Source organism: Mastigoproctus giganteus, chromosome 10, assembly GCF_048544385.1.
Source record: "Mastigoproctus giganteus isolate SK-2022 chromosome 10, ASM4854438v1, whole genome shotgun sequence".
Lineage (NCBI taxonomy): Eukaryota > Metazoa > Arthropoda > Arachnida > Uropygi > Thelyphonidae > Mastigoproctus > Mastigoproctus giganteus.
This window is the reverse complement of record NC_143584.1, coordinates 146,968,667-146,989,276: the sequence shown is the minus strand read 5'-3', so window position 1 is coordinate 146,989,276 and position 20,610 is coordinate 146,968,667. Positions and strand designations below refer to the sequence as shown.

The following is a 20,610-nucleotide window of genomic DNA, read 5'->3' as shown; positions in this document are numbered from 1 at the left end:
AGCTTCAAGAAAGCGTCCCTTAACTCGAGCCATAAAAAAGCTTACTTCTTGTATTTTGGGTGTAAAGTAGGCGATCAGTACAAGAAATGGGCTCCACACAAATGCTGCACTACATGTTCATCAAAACTCAACGCGTGGGTGAATCGAAAGGAACGTTCTATGCTTTCGCAGTGCCTATGATATGGAGGGAGCCAACAAATCACGTCACAGACTCTTACTTCTGTTTGGTGCCTCCTGTTAGAAAAGGGATGACAAATGAAGAAAAAGTGGACAGTGACGTACTCAAATATCTTCTTCTTCAAGATGAGTGTTTCCATTTACAATGGGTTTCCTCAGCCTACAAGTTATTTCTTGTTAGGAATTTTTTCCCGCAATAAAGTGCGGTTCAAGGTGTCTTGGTCGGTTAAGCCTCGGGCTGTCATGCACTCCCGTACTCCATCCATCCATGTCCTCCTAGGTCTTCCTCTTCTCCTTCTTCCAGGAGGTATCCATTCCAGGATAGCCTTTGGATATCTGTTTTCTTGCATCCGTTTTACATGTTCATACCATGTTAGACGCTTTTCTTTGATGGTGTCAATAATAGTCTTTTTCACTTCCATTTTTTCCCTTATGTGTTCATTCCGTTTTCTGTCTCTTCTAGAAGTTCCTGCTGAGCGTCTCCAAAAATCCATTTCTGTGGAGAGCAATTTGTTTTCCGCTCGCCTATTCAATGACCAAGTTTCCGCTCCATACAATAGAAATTGTATGGAGCGGAAACGTTGTACAATCGTTTGAAATAAGTTTCTTTGTTTTATTTAGGATATTTTTGCTCCACAGAATAGAGTTTAACATGCCGATAGCCTTTCTGCCGTCTGTAATTCTCTTATTGATCTCTGCTTGGGATGATCCATCACTTTGTAAGATTGATCCCAAATATTTGAATTTATCGACTTGTTTGGTTTTAAAACCTGCAATATTTAGAACGTGTCCTGGCCCTGAAGACAACATTTCAGTCTTGCTGAAATTGATTTTTAGACCCCATTGTTTATATTCCTCAAACAATTGACGACATGCATAATATGCATCTTTTAAGTCTTGTGCTATCACCACCTGATTATCTACAAAAAGTAAATTGTGAATATAGATGTTTTTATTAATCGGAAATCCCATTTTATTACATTTTTTTGACCAGGATCTTAGGCAGATGTCAATATAAATTTTGAAAAGTGTTGGTGACATGCAACAACCTTGTAATAAGCCTTTTGAAGTGTGGAATTCAGGTGACAAAACTGATCCCACTTTAATTCTGCATCTGTTATTCCTGTAAATTACCTTAATAATGTTAATCAGTTGTCCATCAATATTTGCGTCTTTCAGTGCTTCCCATAAGAGTTTTCTTGGAGCACTGTCATATGCCTTTTCAAGGTCAATGAAAATCATAAAGATTTTTTTCCCCTTTGATTGGCATTTTTCAAGGATCTGTCGTACTGTTGAGATATGATCTATACATGACCCCCCAGCTGAAAAACCACTTTGTTCTTCTGATACCTCGATTCGGGCTTCTAAATGGTTCCTGATCCATTTTCCAAGGATCTCTAACAGCGGGTTCAGGACGCATATTCCTCTGTAATTTGAACAGCTCTTCCGATCGCCCTTCTTATAAATTGATGTAATATATCCTGTTATCATTTCTTTCGGTATTTCTTCTCCTCTCAGTATACTATTTAACAGTTTTTGTATCAGAACAGCCACTCCTCTTCCTCCATATTTTAGAAGTTCCATGTAAACTCCTCAAGGTCCAGGTGATTTGCCATTCCTTCCTTCTTTTTAGCAGGAGTTCCACTTCCCTAACAGAAACTTTTAAGCCCGAGTCTTCTACACCAAAATCCTCCATCGTCTTGAACTCTTCCCGGTCTTCTTTTAAAAGTCCTTCATAGTACTCCGTCCAGTCTTTCAAAGGTATTAATTGCACACCAGCATTGTGTTTATTCTATTTTCTCAAGTCTTTAAGGACCTTCCACGATTCCGCTGATTGCTTTAAGCCCAATTTGCTATTAATAGTTGCGCATTTCCTATCCCATTCTTCATTTTTCGCTTCTACTACCAACCGATTGGCCATTTTCTTTTTTTCAACATAAATGTTCCTATATGCATCATTCCTATCACCCAGCCATTTCTGATATGCAAGTTTCTTTTTTGGTCCTTGGCTCTTCTTTTTGCCTAGGATTTCATGAGCTATTTTTTAACAGTATTTTTTAAATATTCGTAGATTTCTTCAGTATTACCTTTTATCTCTATGTTAATTGCAGCATCCAGTCTTTGGGTGAAGTTGTTTCTAATGATGTCGTCCTGGAATAGATCAATGTTAAATTGATCCACTTGTAGCATTTCTCTTTCCCTGCATTGTTGGTTGTCCACACATATTTTCTTAACCCAGTTCCACCTCAGTGTTGTTTTAACAAGAAAATGGACAGATCCACATTCAGCTCCTCTATAAACTCTGACATCTTTCAATACATATGTCCCTGAATGTTTTGAAATAATGTAATCTATAACTGATCTAATTTGTCTTGTCTCCTGTGACCAAGTATATTTATGGATATCCTTGTGTTGGAAAAATGTGTTTATTCTCAAGTCGGACTGTTCACAAAGATTGCATAGTCTATCTCCGTTTCTCCGTTGTCATTCCTCTCTTCCTCTCCAAATCTTCCAATAACTTTGATATTTTGTTCAGTTCCTACTCTTGCATTGAAATCTCCCATTAGAAATATCTCTTTGTTCTTGAGAATTTTTTCTATTAGTTCTCTAAGATCCTCCCAAAATTCATCCTTCAAGTTATCGGCGGTGTCATTAGTCGGGGCATATATTCCCAAAATACATATTTCTCTCCCGTATATTTTCAGTTCCAATGAGATCATTCTTTCATTAATAAATTGCCAGTTTTTGATGTTGTGTCTCAATTTCTTTTTAACAGCAATAGAAACTCCTGCTCTTGCTCTTTCACTCTTATCAACTCCACTCCAAAAATGGTAGTATTCTCCCATTATTTCCTCCCCACATCCCTTTTTCTTTGTCTCTGATAACACAACGATGTCTAACTTGAATTTTTGCAGTTCATCCGAAAGAAAGTTTCTTTTAGTTGAAAGGCCTTGAATATTCCAGCATCCTAAAATCGTAGTCATTTTCCGTTTTCCGAGTCGTTTTCGAAAGTGCAGTCTATTTTCATTTTCACTTGTAGGTCGTTTAGCATTTGTGTATTTTTTACACTGAACGAGGGGCTAGCCCGTTGCAGCAACCCCCAACCTGGAGGGCCGGGGTATCTCTCTTAATCTGGCCCCTACCCTTTGATCTGTCCGGCTTGGGAGGCCCTACCAGTAGCTAAGCTACCGCCAACTTAGCTCTCCGGGTCATCGGGACACGCAAGCCCCCCCACCGCGTACTCAAATATACCATCTGCAATTCGTCCTGTGCCTCACGGTGAAATACTACCTATTCCTGATCCATCGACTGTTTTTCTATACACTCTGATGAACAACAACTTGATATACACGAAGTACAGCAGTCGTCTATGTCAAGGGATACACCATTTTATCCAAACCTTTGTCCTTCTGAACGACATATGATCACAGAAAGTGAGTTTAATGGGAATTTCGAACTACCGAAGAATAAGGCAGAGCTGTTGGCCTCGCGGCTACAATAGTGGAATCTTCTAGAATCTAGATCATTCTGTGAAAGTGACATTTCGTACTTGAAATAAAGACTATGATAAATTCTATAAAACAGAAGGTGAACTCACTGTTTGTATGGATGTTTATGGTCCAGTGGCAGCAATGAACATGAGGCACGTTCCCGAAGAATGGCGACTATTTATAGACGCTTCTAAGGTTAGCCTTAAGGCTGTGTTATTACACAGTGGAAATATGCTACCTTCAATACCTCTTGCGTTGCCGTCTACAAAAAAGAAACATACGCAAACATGGAGAACATCCTCTTAGGTGTACACTATCAGAAGTATGTGGTGATTTAAAGGTAATCGTCATTTTTAGGACTACAAAAGGGTTACACTAAGTATTGTTGCTTTATCTGCGAGTGACACGTGCCAAGGATATGCACTACGAGAAGAGGAGTTGGCCTCAACGAAAAGCATTAACAACTGAAATGAAGAACGTAGCATTTGAACCTCTTGTAGATCCAAATAAAGTTTTGCTTCCACTACTCCACATCAAACTGGGGCTCATGAAAAATTTCGTTTAGGCTTTGGAAGTGAACGGTCCTGCATTCACATATTTGCAAGAGAAATTCCCAAGACTTAGTACAGAGAAGATTAACGCAGGCGTTTTCATTGGTCCGCAAACAAGCCAACTTTTCAAAGACGAACAGTTCGACTGTGCCCTTAGTGATAGCGTAGAAAGCCTTTCGAAATGGTTTGACTGGTTTTCTAGAAAATGTTAAAGCCGGAAACTTGTGGAAGATCTCATTACTGGGGTGCAACATGTCATTGAAGATGGATTTCTTCCCGCAAAACTGTGGTGCCGTCAGCAACGAATATGGTGAGCACTTCCATCAAGACATCGCAGCGGTGGAACAAAGATACAAAAAGCAAATGGATTGCCACCATGTTAGCCGATTGTTGGATGGCGAAAAGAAGGGATGCACCCGAAGATAAATACAAAAGACAGGCGAAAAGGTCCCGTATTTGATACAAGTGTGTTCGTAGGTACATCTTATTGCCATATAAATAAAAAATACCTTGTAAAAAATAATAAAAAAACTACTTTTTTTCGAAAACAAGAATCAATCTGCCATTTTGAGCACTATTTCCATATGTAGCACCCCAAAATATATAAACTACATTTACTTTCATGTCCGTAACAAGATATGACCCAAAATTTGTTGTTCAGTGTTATATGACAACTAAGTACACTGTTAAACCAGATGAATGTATTTTAATATGTATTTACTGAAGAAGTACCACATTTTAAAATACATTCACGTGGTATGACAGTGTACTTAGTTGTCATGCAATCTGTACTATTGACTAACCACGTATCGCGCTCTCTTTACAGACAACTGTTGCTTTTAAGGAAAAGTTAATTTTTTGTATTATCCTTATTAAACTATTTTGATATTTAAGAGATTTTGCTTTATTTAAAAAAAAAAATAAATAATAATAATAAAAGTTGACATTAGCTGTTAGTTAATTATTGTTATTACTGAAGGAAACATGATCAAAACATTTACTTTCTGTACATTTCGCAGTTATTTTCTTTCAAATCGATTCTAGTGACGTGTCTGCTACACATATGGCATTTAATTATATGAAAACATTTGATATGTGCATTACTGCTTTTCTTTTGCATACTCTGCACTTTAAAAATAATTCTGGATGCTGAGATTACTTGATAGCTACCAGTAAATAATCTTAATTCTCCAGTAAAACTTAATCTTAATTCCTCATGGATTTCGTACGGTTAGGATAATAGTACTTACCTTAAGAAGCCCCATGTAGAACATCAACTGCAGAATCGTGAATACCGGGATATAGTAGTCAAAACGATGTTGAGCACTGATGATAGGATCCGGACTGTTAATATACTGACGTCCAAATAGACAAGCCACAAAAAAGGCATACGTTGCCATAGTTACAACCTGAAAATATAGATAACTTATAAATTAAAATACAGTGTACTGTATTCATTGGCTTTCTAAATAAACAAGGATAGTTCATTTTTAGGAACCATAACAATGTTCTGTTGGGGTCGTTACAGTAGGTAGGTTATTGTAAATTGATGTAAAATACTCTCTAAATGAATAAATACATATTTGTAGTGTTCCGTTCGGTTCCATTCCATGACTCTGATGCTATGGGAATTTTCTGAACATTTATTTACAATAATTGTATTTATCTCTAGGCTATCCCAGGAATAAACGGTTGGATACCCTAGAGATAAATCCATCACGAACATGGAATGGATGTTTATATTTTAAAGTTGTGACTTATTTTTTTTTTTTTTTTTTTTGATTTGGTAGTTGTTGGCGCATCGGCTTCTGTGGCCATATTGCACCTCCCAAGGTTTTTGCAGTACTTTGATCCAAGCCCGAGGCGGGAATCGAACCCGCGACCTTTGGGTTGCCGGGCAGGTACTTTACCCACTCGGCTAGCCCGGTCGGCTTGTGACTTATGCAGGTGTAACTAAAAAAAAAAAAAAAATTAAAAAAAGCAAACTCAGTGTAGCATCAGGGTGTTTTCATCTAAATTTGGATTAGTTTCTCTTTTAAATCACATATTCGAGTCTTTTGACGTTTGGTCATTACATGGTTTTAGTTTTCTCATAGGAGAACCAAAATTATATATAAAAAGACTGCCTTTTTCTCAGGCTTAGGACAATAAAGGAACCGAATAGTTTCACTATTCCATGTGGATTTAGACTACATCCTTCAGAAGCCTATAGTTAAGTTTATATTTTCATTAGATTGCTTTCATTTTATACTGTATAATAATGGATAATAATTTTTAAAAAATACTATATGATATTCATAAATTCTTCAATAAATAAATACCCTAAATGAATAGTGCTACCGCAGGGACTTGTTTTCTTTTTGTTATGATATGCATTTCTTGCTTTGCAAAGGAAGTGTTTCAGGAGAGAAATATGAATATATGAAGCAAAAGTTCAGGTTGATGCAGTAGTTTCGTAGAATGAATAGATGCTTTCTAGTGATGCTTGAAAGATTCAAATAGCATGTAAGGGTTTCCAAGTTCTGTGTATGGTATAGTTTCTGTTTCGTAGTTTGTGAAACCCCCTACATAGTATTTTTAAAATTATTATCTAATATCATATCCTCTATAGTAGCGTCATATCATATCCTCTATAGTAGCGTCATATCATATCCTCTACGGTTCGTCGCCGCCTGCCACGTTTGGAGAAGGCTAGGTTCGATTCCTGTCCGCGACTGGAGGTTTGTTTGAGCTTTACGGCGCAAGGGCAACGAGACCATAATGCGCCTAGCGACTGGAGGAATTTCTAAACTCCTCTTCAATTGGGGTTTTAGTTAACCAATCTCAGGCAGAAGGAGAAAAGTTTCTCCTTGAGTTATTTCAGGCTATTCCGCCTGCAGAATATGCAGCTTGGTCTGTGGTCATATTACATTGTACAACCAAATGACGTGTCTCTTAATAGGATTAATCACCCAGTGTGGGAGAGGAGGAGCAGATGACTATGAAAGGAAGCGGAATAGCTTCTCAACCCTCAGGGTGGTTGTGTGGTAATTATGTCACTAATATTGCACACCAAATCCTTCTTCTTCTGTTATTAGAATGCTTTGATCTGTGCTGTTCGGAACCTCTCTATTTATACTAAATCGCTCTGCAGGAAATTCGGTAATTTTGTGAAGTTATTTTATGTAATAATTTGTAAATTTAATTCTTACCTTTCTAAAACTAATTCTACTAAGTAACATTATTTTCGACATCTTTTAAACTGAACTTCTTAAATTCAGTAGTGAATGAAGTTTTATTTATAATATTTTGTTAATTAAATTCTGTAATATTTTATAAAGTTAATTCTTCGCTGTATTGTCAGTTTAATTTTTACCTTAATAATGGCTGCTACAAGATCCACTTCGCATACTTCAACCGAGGATATCATGACTCAGACAGAAATGGCTATGATTCCCATATGAGTCATGGGTTCATATCTTGTAGAGCCTGTGGCATCTACTCCATGGTTGATCTTGTAGATAACAGTAGGTATTCCAAAGTCTATCAGTTGAGCTGATGGTGTTTTCCTTTTTTCCGATGTATGGAGTGTTTTGATCTCAAATCAAAACTTGGGGTATTAATAGATGAATTTGAGTCACTGGAGAAACGGGCGAATGCCCTAGAAATAAATATAAAAATGAGGATTCGTCAGGAATTCAAGTATCTAGATCCGATTCGAACCCCAGAACAGAATAATGCATAATGCAGTGGTTCAGGAGGAATTAGTTTTATTGGGAGATTCTATTGCCAGGGAAACCAGCAGCACTTTTTGTAATAAGGATAGGTGGACTAGAACCGGTGTTTGTCTATCAGGAAAAACAATTGATGATGTTACCAACGGATTGTCAGATTTTAAGAGGATGGGAGCATTATTATTCACGTGGAAGACTAATAATATTAAACGTACACGAACTGATGATGATGCGTTGAATAAATATAGGAGCATGCTGAAAAAATGCCACAGAATATGTATCTGCAATTCTGCCCAAGAACATTAGGGCTATATGTTGAAAACTTTTTGAATTACTGTAATTCAAAACATGAGGGAATCTTCAAGGATTTTTTTGGGAGGGAGGGGATTTTTATCAGCTTGGCCCGCCGTGGCGGAGTGGTCTCTACCAGTATCATTGAGGAGCCCTTAACGATTAAGGGATATTGCTATTTAGAGGGGACTGGGGTAATATTGACATGAGTTTATCTTATGATATGGGTCAAAGGATGCTTTCACACCTCAATAATTCCTTTTTTGTGGTTATAACTAGTCGATATTGGTAACACCAAGTGAAGTTTCAAACGAACGGGAAGGTAATGCTAGTGAAACAAGCCTAAATAATTTAAAGGAGTGTGTCTACAGTAGTTTCAGGAGTGTTGTCAATAAAATAAATGAACTTAAACTCATGGTTAGGAAAACTAACACTGAAATATAGTGCTAACAGAAACATGATGTAACCCAGAAATAGGCAATGAGTTTAACTATGGAATGTATAACGTATTTCAGAAGGATAGAAGGGGGGGGGGGGGTAATGCTTCTTATCAAAAGCAGCCTGAGCGCAACAAAAGCTTTTCCAGATTCAGGACTTATGCAAACCGGAATAGAAACTACTTGTGGTGTTCAGAAGTTAAAAGCAAAGGTAAAATGGGAGTGAATGCACACTACAGACCAGAAGATGGTGAAGGATGTGACGAGATCCTCTAAATATATTTGGAATAGACGAGCATGTGTAAATGAATATCTTATTATGTTTGATTTCAATTGTCCCCTTACTGGTTAGAGCAAGTTGGATGGAAACTAACGACGGAGCACAATTTTTTTTAACTAGATTAGTATTATTTGTATCATCGTGTTATTTAATTCAAAATCGGAACATTATGTTCGATACCTTGGTTGAAAATACAGTATTACTATTTCATTTACCTGTAAATTATTCCAAGGTTTTGTGTAACGTTCAGTAGCTTTTCTGAAACATCTGTATTAAGGATGTAAGAATAAGAGCAAATATCGTTTTAGGAAAGCTCCTGAATTTTAAAGAAGACGTTGGAATAATTCACATATAAATGAAATAGTATTAATCATTATGTTATAGAAATTACTAAGAGTAAGAGTATGCTAGCCTTGATCATCACTCATGAATCAGATGACAGCACAGGGCTGACAGTACAGGAACTATTAGCAGGAAGAAAGCACTCACTTGTTGGAAGGTGAAGAAAGAGGCTGCATGGGTTTTAATTTCAGGAAAGGGACTATGATAGTTTAAGATCTTAAGCTGAAATACCGTCACGTGGTCTATATCAACTAGGCAGTTAGCGCAGGGTGGCTGAATACATTAAAATTATAAAATGTCTCTAAAGCAATAGAGCAATAGCTTTAAATCAGTGAATTCATATATACGATTAAGAAAATATAGCACGAGGAGAATACCAGATGGTTGAGTAGAGAGCTGTCCAGTCTAATACAGCAGAAAAATATGGCATGGGAAAGTTAGTGAGATGAAATTATTGAAACACATGACAGCTACAAGTTGATCTGTAATAGCCCCACAGGAAAGGTCAAGCTGTCAAAGGCTGAGTATAAAAACTGGCTAAGTGAGCAAAGGACGGCGACAAAGAGTTTTACATATACCGTATATGAATAAAAAGAAGAAAACGAATCTGACACTTGCAAAGTGGTTGTGGAAAAGTCCGAGATAACTCAGCTGATGTTGCTGATGAATTGAACAGGTACTTGGCATCGATCTTTACAGATAAAAAATTTCGAAATAAAGCGAGGTTGTGGAGTTGGGAAGTATGAAATTAACGATATTAGAATTACATAAGATTGTTTATTATAAGAACTTTCAAGCCTAAATGCAAGTAAGGCTCCAGGCGGTGAGGGTATATACTAAGAATTTTGAGGGAGCAGTAAGAGACTACTGAACCATTAAGGTTAATTTGTGAGAGTACCATTGAACAGGAGAGATTACTTCAATTGGAAAAGTGTTAATGTATAACCAATGCATTAAGACGGTCCTAAGCGCGAAGTAGATAGCTACATACTGGTTAGTCTGACTTCAGGGATAGGGAGAATTATAGAGGCAATTAAAAGTTTGAAAACAGGAACATAAATGAAATTATAAATGATATACACAATGTTCTTACACAACACGATTTTGTTAAGGGAAAATTATGTTGTGTATCCTGGTTAGCTATTTTAACACGGTCAGTTATGAAAAGCAGCCTGAGCGCAACAAACGCTTTCCAAGATTCAGGACTTATGCAAGCCGGAATAGAAACTACTTGTGGTGTTCAGTAGTTAAAAGCAAAGGCAAAATGAGAGTGGAGGTACACCACAGAGTAGAAGATGGTTCACTCATGAACTGGATGTTAAGAAATAATTGCGACATCGTTTGTTTGGATTTTATCAAAGCCTTTGATTCATTTCCCATAAAGGGCTATTGTTATAAGCTGGAATATGTTCGGTTTACGAGTAAGGTTATAAGATAGATCTTAGGGTGGCTGCAGAACGGGAGACAAACAGTTGTGATTAATGGCTACTCTTCAGATTAGGCTAATATTAGAAGTGGAGTCCCTAAGGATCGGTTCTGGGACTACTGTTGTTTCTGATTTTCTTAAATAGCATCGACGAAGCGATAGAGAGCGTGATGTTAAAATTTTCAGATGATGTAAAGATCAGGAGAGTGATTAATAATGAGAACCAAGCAGCGCTCTTCAGGTAAACTTGGATAGGCTTCACTGATGATCAGAAACTTAGCAGTTAAATAATGGAGCAAAATGCAAAGGGTTACATTTGGGGAATAACAATTCCAAAATAAACTATGCACTTGGTGGGGTTGAAATAAAATCTGTAGAGAAAGAAATAGATTCAGGCGGACATCGAGTTCTCCTCCGCGTTGTGTAGAAGGTGGAAAGGGACATTAATCCTTTCTTTAAGCAAGTGTGGCTGTGAGGGTCAGTATATTTATGTGTCTAAATTGCATGTATTCTGTGGTCGATTTGCCTATATGCTGGACGAAAATATCCGAGCTTTCGGAGATAAAATCATGAAACTCTTGCTTGAAACCGACTAACTCAACCACGTTGTGGGAAAAAACACGTAAAAATTCCTCGCGTCACTGACGCGATTACACAGGCCTTTTCCACTCGGTGTGCGGAGGATAGTGATTATCTACTTCTCCCCTCCACCCCCGCCAGGGCTAAGGAGTGCCCAAGTGTGTAAGACCACACTTGGAATACTATGTCCAATATGGAGACCTCATATAAAAAAACAGATGATATCAAGCTTTCTGAAATGATTCAAAGACAGACGTACAGCTTACACAATGCTTGGTATGATCGGCAGAGGGCAGTGTAGCTAGTATGAGAAAATACTATATGGCCTGCAGAGTTTGGCAGCGAGGTACCATAGAGGGGATCTGACTGAGATGGCTAAAGCTTTAAGAGGAGACAGTAAAATAAATGAAGGCGAAATATTCACTGTTATTAATGATTCCAGAACTAGAGGCCATAAATTCAAATGCGTGAAAAAGGTTTAGATTGGATTGTTGGAATTTTACTTTTTATTACAGAAATTAACTGTTAATTACTGTAATAAAAATAAGTTAGGCTCTGTGGGTAGTTTCTTCGGGGAAATTCGAGCTGGAAATAGTCGCGTTCGACCACATATCTATGATGAAGATGATAAATATAATGACAATTTTATTGCATGTTATACATTTGGAGAATGGTCTGTGTAAGCTGTTATGTTAAACGATATTCAAGTATAACGAAGTAAAACTAAATAAATAATTTAAACGACAATCTATATCAAAGTGATCAAAAACGTTTAATATCACTTACTTGAGTATAAACTAATGGAATGCTTATCCAGTCATAACCCCAAAGTAGACCGCATTTTGATCGGAATTCATTCAATTCCTGAATAAAGTAAGAAAAAAACTTGATTTTAAAAATATATTAACCATTAGATTTCTTTTCAAAATAGATTTCTTTTGAAAATAAAAGTTAGTTACTTAGTTAGGTTACAGTAAGTAGTCTGCTACATTTCAGGCGCGTTCGATTGTTTTCTTAAATTAACTGATTTTTTCCCCCATTTTCTGTGATTAATAGAATTGAAAACTAAATATAGTTATCTCCTTATCAATCAATTTCTAAGATTATAACTTTAAAGAGCATTTAATAAAGTTCTATAATTTTGTGTTCTCTCAACTTAACTGTCCAGTTTAATTATAAGTGTATAATATTTATTACTTTCCTTCCATATACTTTTTAGTTTCTTTTCTCTATATATATGAACACCTCATATATATAGAAAAAAGAAACTAAAAAGTATCAAGTTCCCGGACTGGTGCAATAAAAATGGTCATATTTTTATTCAGAGTAATCGCTACTTGATTGAATGCACTTATAACACCGTTCTAAAAGTTTCTAAAAAGAGTCAGTGAAGATGTTCAAAGAGCTGATATTCAGTTAGGCGGTTACGTTTTTCTTTTTTTTCCTCAACAACCTGAAATCTCTTTCCTCTGAAGGCAATTTTCACTTTGGGAAAGAGGAAGAAGTCCGCTGGTGCTAGATCGAGAGAGTGGGATGATTGGTTGATCTGTACATTGCCATGTTTCGTCATAAATGTCATCACAACAAGTGCGGAATGGGCGGGGGGGGGGATTGTCATGCACCCAGCTATCTTTCTTTCGAAATTGCGGCCTCACCTAGGAAATGCGCTTCATTAGTCTTTGAATCACCTGTACATGGGGCGCAGCATCGCATCCACTCTCTCTCTCTCTCTCTCTCTCTCTCTCTCTCTCTCTCTCTCTCTCTCTCTCTCTCTCTCTCTCTCCTGCAGGTATAAATTCTTTGTGAATCACACCCTGTTTGTCAAAAAACATGATCAGCATCGACTTGACCCTTGACTTTTGTAAACGAAACGTTTTGGGTCTTGGCGATGATTTTGAAGTCTACTGCATGCTGTGGCGCTTCAGCTCTGGGTCGTACTGAAACACCCAACACTCATCTCTGGTGACAAGACAGTCGAGGAAATTAGGATTTTCTTAACAAGTCTGGATGAAGTTGCATGATGACACTTTCCGTTGCTTCTGCTCATCCGTGAGGGCACTGTCCGTCATAAATTTTGCACAGAATTTCCTTTTCCCTAAATCTTCGTGCAGGATTGGACGAATCGTCTCCTTATTCATATCCATTTTATCATTTGAGGGTCATACGACGACGTCTTGACACAATTTCCCGAACTTTTCTTTCCTCTTTTCGAGAGGCTGACCAACTCCTTGGGTCATCGCGAACAAATTTGCATCACGTCCCTTTTTTACATACAATTTGTATGGAAAAAAGAAATTTCCGGATTTTTATTTGTCCGATTTTAATGAAATTTGGAAAGTTCCACAAATATTTTTAAAATGCCCAAATATAAAATTTCATGAAAATTCGTCCATTAGGAGTTCCTCTGTTACATACGGATGGACTCACAGACCGACTGACATGGTGAAGATAATACGCGGATATGCGTATATTATGCGAAAGCTCCTAAAAATTAAATGTTTACAAACGCGGAACTTTTCATAACAATATTTATCGGACTTTTTTGGGCTCAGTCCACATTTAGAAATTATAACCACTCCAGGTTTTATACAATTATAACCACTCCAGGTTTTATACAATTATTGCCATATCTTTGCAGTTTTACAGTCAAACCATAGGTCTGTAAAATTGCAGACATATGGTTAATATTGTAATTAATAAACTTAAGTTTGCTATATAGAATAAAGTTTTCAGTGGATATGCCGATAGCTTTTGTGGCTGCTCGTTTTTACATAGAGGCGCTTCCTTAGCCAGGTGGGAAGGAGCAGCAGTGCGTAGCACACGCTTCTTGATTAGACTGGGGTTCGAGCACGTCACCACCAAATACGGAGGATCGGTAAGGTCAAGGAATGACCACCGCAAATTTTCCGGAGCAATATGGCCTTGGTTGCTGATGCTCCTTCCAAAAAAAGTATTTCATTAGTATCTTCAGTGAAATTACGTCATATGATGGCATCATTTCATCATCCTATAATAGATATATGTTTTTCAATCTTGTGTACGACGCAACCGCCTTTTAATAGTTACTGTTTAGTAGCAGTATGGCATCGAAGTGGTTAACTTCGAGAGAGAAAAGTGTAATTTTAAATTTTGTTAGACTATGAGGTTCCCATTTTAGCTGTTTCCACAGGCATTGGTACTGCGTACTCCATGGTGTTTATCCCTGTTCCCGTTTTTGGGAAATTCCTTTGCATTAAGTTTATACCATTGTTACAGGATATTATTATTATTATTGTTAACAGCTACAAAACAGCAATCAAACGTACCTAAGGGTGCAGCTACAAAGCATTATTACACAGCTTCAAAGCAGAAGCTTGGAGTATACATTTCCAAAGTAAAGAGAGAAGTAAATATACATAAGAAGACTAGTGAATTGAAATGTACAGATAAAAATAAAACTAAAAAAATAAAAGTAGGACTCATCCGTCCTATTTAAGTGAACAGGTAGGAGTAAGGCAGAGCACTGGTATTTCTTCACACACATTACACAATCAGAGTCTTAGAACTTGCAAGAAGAGTCCATTCTAGGGTCAGGTAAGGGATGAGGTTAGCAATTTAAGTTGCGTCTTGAAGTGTCAAATATCTCCACATTTGCTTTGTTCATTGATCTTGCATTCCTGTTGTAGTATCCATAATTTGTTCTCGCATAGGATGGTTTCAGCAGTGGATGGTTTCTTAACGCTCTAGTCGGTGCTTTGAAATTTATTTGTGAGACGAGATGAGGGCAATTCAGGGTACCATTTAATAGCTGGTTAAGAAGGAGTAAGTCGGCTTTATCTCTTCTTCTTTTTTCCAGCGTTTCGAGTCCAAAGAATACACACCACTCTTGGTAGGATTTCTCATTGCATTCAAGGCCACTTTTAAAGCAAACGTACTGGATTGCTCTTTTTTGAATATTTTCAATTTCTAATTTTTGGTAAGCAACACGTGGGGACCAGACCTGTGAGGCAAATTCTAGGGCTGGCCCAACATAGATTTTGTAGAGAAAGATGAAAAGTGCCAACTGATTGAAGTCTCGGTTAATTCTTTTCAGGAAACCTAGTTTTTTGCTAGCTGCCTTCACAATGTTAGAGACATGGACATCAAAGGAAAATGATTCTTTAATAAAGGTACCTAAATTTTTGGCTGTACTAACTTTATTGATTGCCTTGTTGTTGATACAATAAGAAAAATTAAGTTTGTTTTTCTTGTGTGCATTAGCAAAGCTCATCAGCTCACACTTATTTTCATTGACTGCCATTTTGTTCTCCTTCAGCCACTGAATAACTCGTTGAAGAGCTTCCTTTAGGATGATGCAGTCATTGGTACTGCGAATTGCTTTATAGATTTTTATGTCGTCTGCAAATATGTTGATTTTGATTTGGTAGTCTCCAAAGGTGCTTGGCAGGTCGTCAGGATATCAGATATCAGCTTTTCGTTACGTCTTGGTGCTTCTCAATAAACGTTGTCCCAGGCAACTGCCTCATCACAAAATTCAGTATAGAAGTTTAAAAAAAAAAAGGTATACAGTACTTTCATTTTGAAACCGCATTTCGACACTGACGGAAGATAGCCAGCAAGTACAGTGTGTTCTTAACTGTACAATAGTCGCTATAGCTGAGTTGGGAATTATCTGTGGGGTGGGGGAGAAATTCAGACTGTCAAGTTTACTTCTTCCTAGGTTAAGAGAAAATCCACGCGAGTTTTGAAGCGCGGGAGTATGTATTCAATTTTGGTAATACTATGCAGCACTGAACTTCAAATTGTGGTAACTAATAACTAACATTACAGCTGTCTACATTACCAAAACTTTGCATTTTTTATATTGTTACTGTGCTTTATATTCATGGCGAACTGAGTGACGCACTGTCAGAACACTGTAAGATGCATACGCTTGAAAGTCCAACTAGACGACTGGTTAATGCGCGAACACAGTAGTAACGTGTTTCAGTTAATCGCAGTTCGAGCCCATATATGACTGCTAATGGTGTAATGTTTTTGATTCTTTATGTTGTAAATTCCTTTGATCCTATGCTGCCGTACTTCAGTATAAACCAGAAAAATTAATTAATTTATTATATCTGTGCTCATTTGCATCAATTACTTCATCTACGTGTACAACTTCTTTTATATTAAAAAGGAAAAATATGAAACTTGACTACACTTTAACATTGGCATATGCATGGTACTGCATATGGGTAACAGTAGTCCCAGAGTAACGTTCCAGCTGTGTGGTACTACACCTAGAGTAGTGTAAAATGAAAAGGACCTGGGGCTAATTGTTCAATCAGATATGGAGTACTCTGAGCAGTGCAGACAGGCGCCAAGACAGCTCACGTGGTTTTGTCAATAATACACAGGAATTTTGCTAGCAGGGATAAGGAGGTGTTTATCCGATTGTATAAGACAGTGGTCAGGCCACATCTTGAGTACTGCATATAGGTCTGGAGGCCACATTTTAGGAAGGACGTACAGTTGCTGAAACGGATACAGAGAAGGGTAACGAAACTGGTGAGGAGAATAAAGGGATGCTGTTATCACGAAAGGCTTCAGTTCTGCAAATTGCAGCGTCTGGACACTAGGCACCTACGAGATGATCTGATTAAGGTGTTTTAAGTTTTTAAATGGCTTAAGCAAACTCAGTGCTGATGGGATTCTTCCTATTTCTCAGACCGTTCACATAGGAGGCATAAATTCAAACTGAGGAAGGATGATTGCAGAATAGATGGGCGGAAATTTGCCTTCAGTCAACGGGTGGTGGATTGCTGGAACATGCTTCCATCTTTTGTTGTGGAAGTGGATAGTTTGAATAAATTCAAGGAAGAACTAGACAAACTATTAGAGGGGATGGATAGGTGAAATAGGAATTTTTTTTTTGTTGATGCTGTATAAACTTGCTCTCTTGCATAATTTTTTACTACTAATACTAACTTAATGCTGTCAAACAATGCTATCAAAATTTTAACATGGTTCCATTCAGCGGAAAATTTATATGGCAGTTGTTCTTAGGTGTGAGACAGTCGCCCACACTTGTATTTGTGTGGACGCCTACATGCGTCCACTTGTATTTTCAAATTTTTTAATTACACATCACAGATATGCTACATATTATACTCCGAGAAACTATCAGCTTTTAAACGTAACTTTACATTACCTGAATACCAACTCAAATTTCAATTAGCAGTGTATTATGAATTATAATATTATCTATACTGCTTACCTCCATAATCAACTTTAAGCCATTAGAATCTGTTACACGACACTCCTGCCTTGCTTCTCGGAGAACATTTATAAACCACGTACATGGAATCCAAAATGTGTTAAACTCTGTGGAAGGCACGGACTGAAACATTTCCAGTTCTGTCTTCGTCAGGAATCCTGGGTAGAATGTTGGAGTAGTACTGGCGTGAAAAAATGTTTCTTCGTATATTTTTTCTTAAATGGATAGATATTTCAGAATATTTAAGTCAGTAAGCATTTTAACCTATCAAATTATTAAATATTAAGATGTAGAAAATTTATCAAATATTAAGTTGATAAAAAATAGAGATTTACAGAGGAGAAATTATTACACCAGTCTTTGTACCTACGACTATTTTGAATACAGTGTAATCAAGTAGTCCTTATAAGCAGTTTCCTGTGATCAGCAGTCTAGGAGCCGTACAGTCTTAAGAGAGGAAAATCAATGGGAAATATATTAACTTAAATTAATAATTAAATCAGCATATTATTATAGCCATTAAAAACCCAACAATGATAATGCCTATTAATTACACCCTTTTCCTGTTAAATACAATCGATATCTTCATTGTTTTCAGTCCTCGGCGGTAGCGTAGTTGGTAGAATTGCTGTCCTCCCCACACTGGGTGGAAAAGACCTCAGTTCGAGTATCGTCGATGATGTGAGGAATTTTTATGGGCCTTTTTCACAACGTGGCTGAGTTAGTCGGTCTCAGGTGAGGGTAGCATGGTTTTTTTCTCCTGGATACTCAGGTTTTTCGTCCAGCAAACAAAATCATCACAGAACGTAAACAACTTAACAGACAATATACAACATGGCCTTAGTCGCTGATGCTCCTAAAACCCTACAACAACATTGTTTTCATTAAAGATTGAGATAATAACGATCGATTAATATTATTTAGCTCATATTGAGTCACTTGATAGTTCCATGTAATAAAACTATTGCATAGTTTCAGTGCAGGCAATCTTACAATGTCGTAAGACTTGCGCACGGCTTTTTTGGACATTCTCGAGAATTGTAAATGTTTCATGCCAAAGCTCGTGCAGAGGCGATGGCTGTTCATCGAAGTAGAAATGACTGCATTAATGCAGCCCGTTGAATTTTTGGTAACTTTTCAGTGCTTGTAATGTCGACATTTGAGCAACAAGCAAACACGAAGTTGATTTGACTTGGTAAACCTCTCCATAAATATTTTCCATCGCTATTCATTCAACGCCAAAGAGATATATGGCATTGAATGTGGTACTGGTGCTTTGAGAAGGGTTGCAATCGTTGGAAGATGAACTGTGTGCGATTTAGAACAGATTAATTCTTCTGAAGTTGAGCAAAGTTTTATGACTTTTGCTCAACTTTGCAAAGTTTATAAAACTTTGCTCTAGAGTAGTGGTTCTCAACCTTTTTTACCCCCATGTACCCTTTTCACAATATGTCAGAATGTCATTCCCCTCTTTCCAAGATTGATGTCATCCCCCTTTCCAAGATTGTCTGACTCGAAAGGTGCATTCCAAAAAGATAAAAAAGTGAAATGTTTATCTTTATTTTTAATTTAATATGTGACATCCAATAGATTATGTACAATCTGTGTTGTCCTGTAGATTATGTAAAATCTGCAGAATTGTAGTTTGTAGAAAGTTCAATATTCCAACAGTTTGAGTCTGTCAACCTGTGGTCCGTCCCAATTCCCCCCCCCCCCCTCCGAAACCCTAAAATTCCCCATGGCTGAGAACCCCTGCTCTAGAGTCTAGACAAGTAGATACAAAGGTTTTACACAATGAGACCACTTCATCTCTCGGAGAGCGCGATATGAAAAACGATTCGTCCTCACACATTTAGGAATGAGTGAGAATTGTTATAAAGGGCAAATTTGTTGTACGGTCGTAGCTTTAGTAGATACCAAGACAGCAGACATGTAGACGCCATGCTAATGACATACAAACTCCTTGTATTTACGGCAGAAATATGTACACATTGTGCAGAAAAACCATTAGTTACCAATGTATGAAAGGACCGATTGAATAATCGTGGATTATTAGCTCCGTTGTTACAGTAAATTATGAAGATATTTAAGATAAGACATTAAAAGCATATGTGCATCAAGATTCGTTGTTAAGAGGTACATCGTATGATAATTCAAATTTGCAGGAGTATTATTATGGCACTGTAGTTATGAAAACACAGCTTCCAACAGAGCTTTAGTAGGTGGACTTTTGTTTTATTCTTTCTCTAAATTTACTATTGCAATTTGTGGTAAATTGTAAGTTGGTAAAAGAGATATACAACAGGTACTTTTAGAATTTTTTCTTTCTGAATTTAAATTTGACTGGTCTATGCTAAACACATTGGATTTTGGTTTCACTGCTCATTATACTCAGGTACTTCTTTTCTTTCCATTTTAATGCGAAATGTTTCAAAAAAAAGCTCAATCTTCCCAACATCCAGATTGCCCTTCTGTTTCGTTCCCGTCTGTTTAACCTTGACTAATCAGACAGGTTTGTCCACGGCCGTCATCACAAGGTCATTCCGACTTCATGACTAAGATCACGCAGTTTTCTGCGGTGATACTTTTAGCAGTCTTTCCCTGCTCCATCGTTCTCGGAGTTTGTTGTTCGCTCTGCTAGCACAACACGCTTTGTTCTTCCAACAAATTTCCCGAATCTTTGGCAAGCGTATCTCGGATGACTGTGTGATGTCATAGTTCTTTTCTAGCTTAAACTATGTAACACCAACAACACGGCGCATCATCCCCCAGAGGCAGGAAATGTTTAATTATCTTGAAAGTAATATTGTTTAAATTCTTTCTTTACGTAGTGTACCTTGCAGTACTATTTTAGCTTCAGCTGGGGTCTGGCGGCTAAATGGCCAGAAGAACAACGGTACACGACATCACACACCTCATGATCCATATACTTTTAAATCTCTGGCCTTTACAGTGAACTGTATCACACCACAATGTAAACTATGCGGAGATGGGGGAAACCCCCGGTGCCGTTCTACCCTAAACACACTTTACACTTTACTATTTTAGCTATCGATCGTTCTATTTAATAATGGTCCCTTAACTT

The 20,610-nt window shown here is 37.4% G+C and overlaps 2 protein-coding genes across 5 annotated transcripts in view; one reads left to right on the top strand and one right to left on the bottom strand.

The window, feature by feature from the left end:
* The window catches only part of Rala (Ras-like protein A), a 287,845-nt gene that overhangs the window by 41,372 nt on the left and 225,863 nt on the right, over positions 1 to 20,610 (top strand). The window lies entirely within an intron of this gene.
* Positions 1 to 20,610, bottom strand: part of LOC150079345 (uncharacterized) — a 134,482-nt gene that overhangs the window by 37,982 nt on the left and 75,890 nt on the right. For 3 of the 4 annotated variants that reach the window (XM_090384037.1, XM_090384038.1, XM_090384039.1), the window contains 3 exons: positions 17,526 to 17,683; positions 12,074 to 12,151; positions 5,470 to 5,628 (listed from right to left, as the gene is read on the bottom strand). In XM_090384037.1, coding sequence (XP_090240163.1) covers positions 5,470 to 5,628; positions 12,074 to 12,151; positions 17,526 to 17,683 — 395 coding nt within the window. Of the gene's footprint in view, positions 1 to 5,469; positions 5,629 to 12,073; positions 12,152 to 17,525; positions 17,707 to 20,610 lie in introns of all 4 variants that reach the window. The other variant, XM_090384040.1, reaches the window with a different exon arrangement.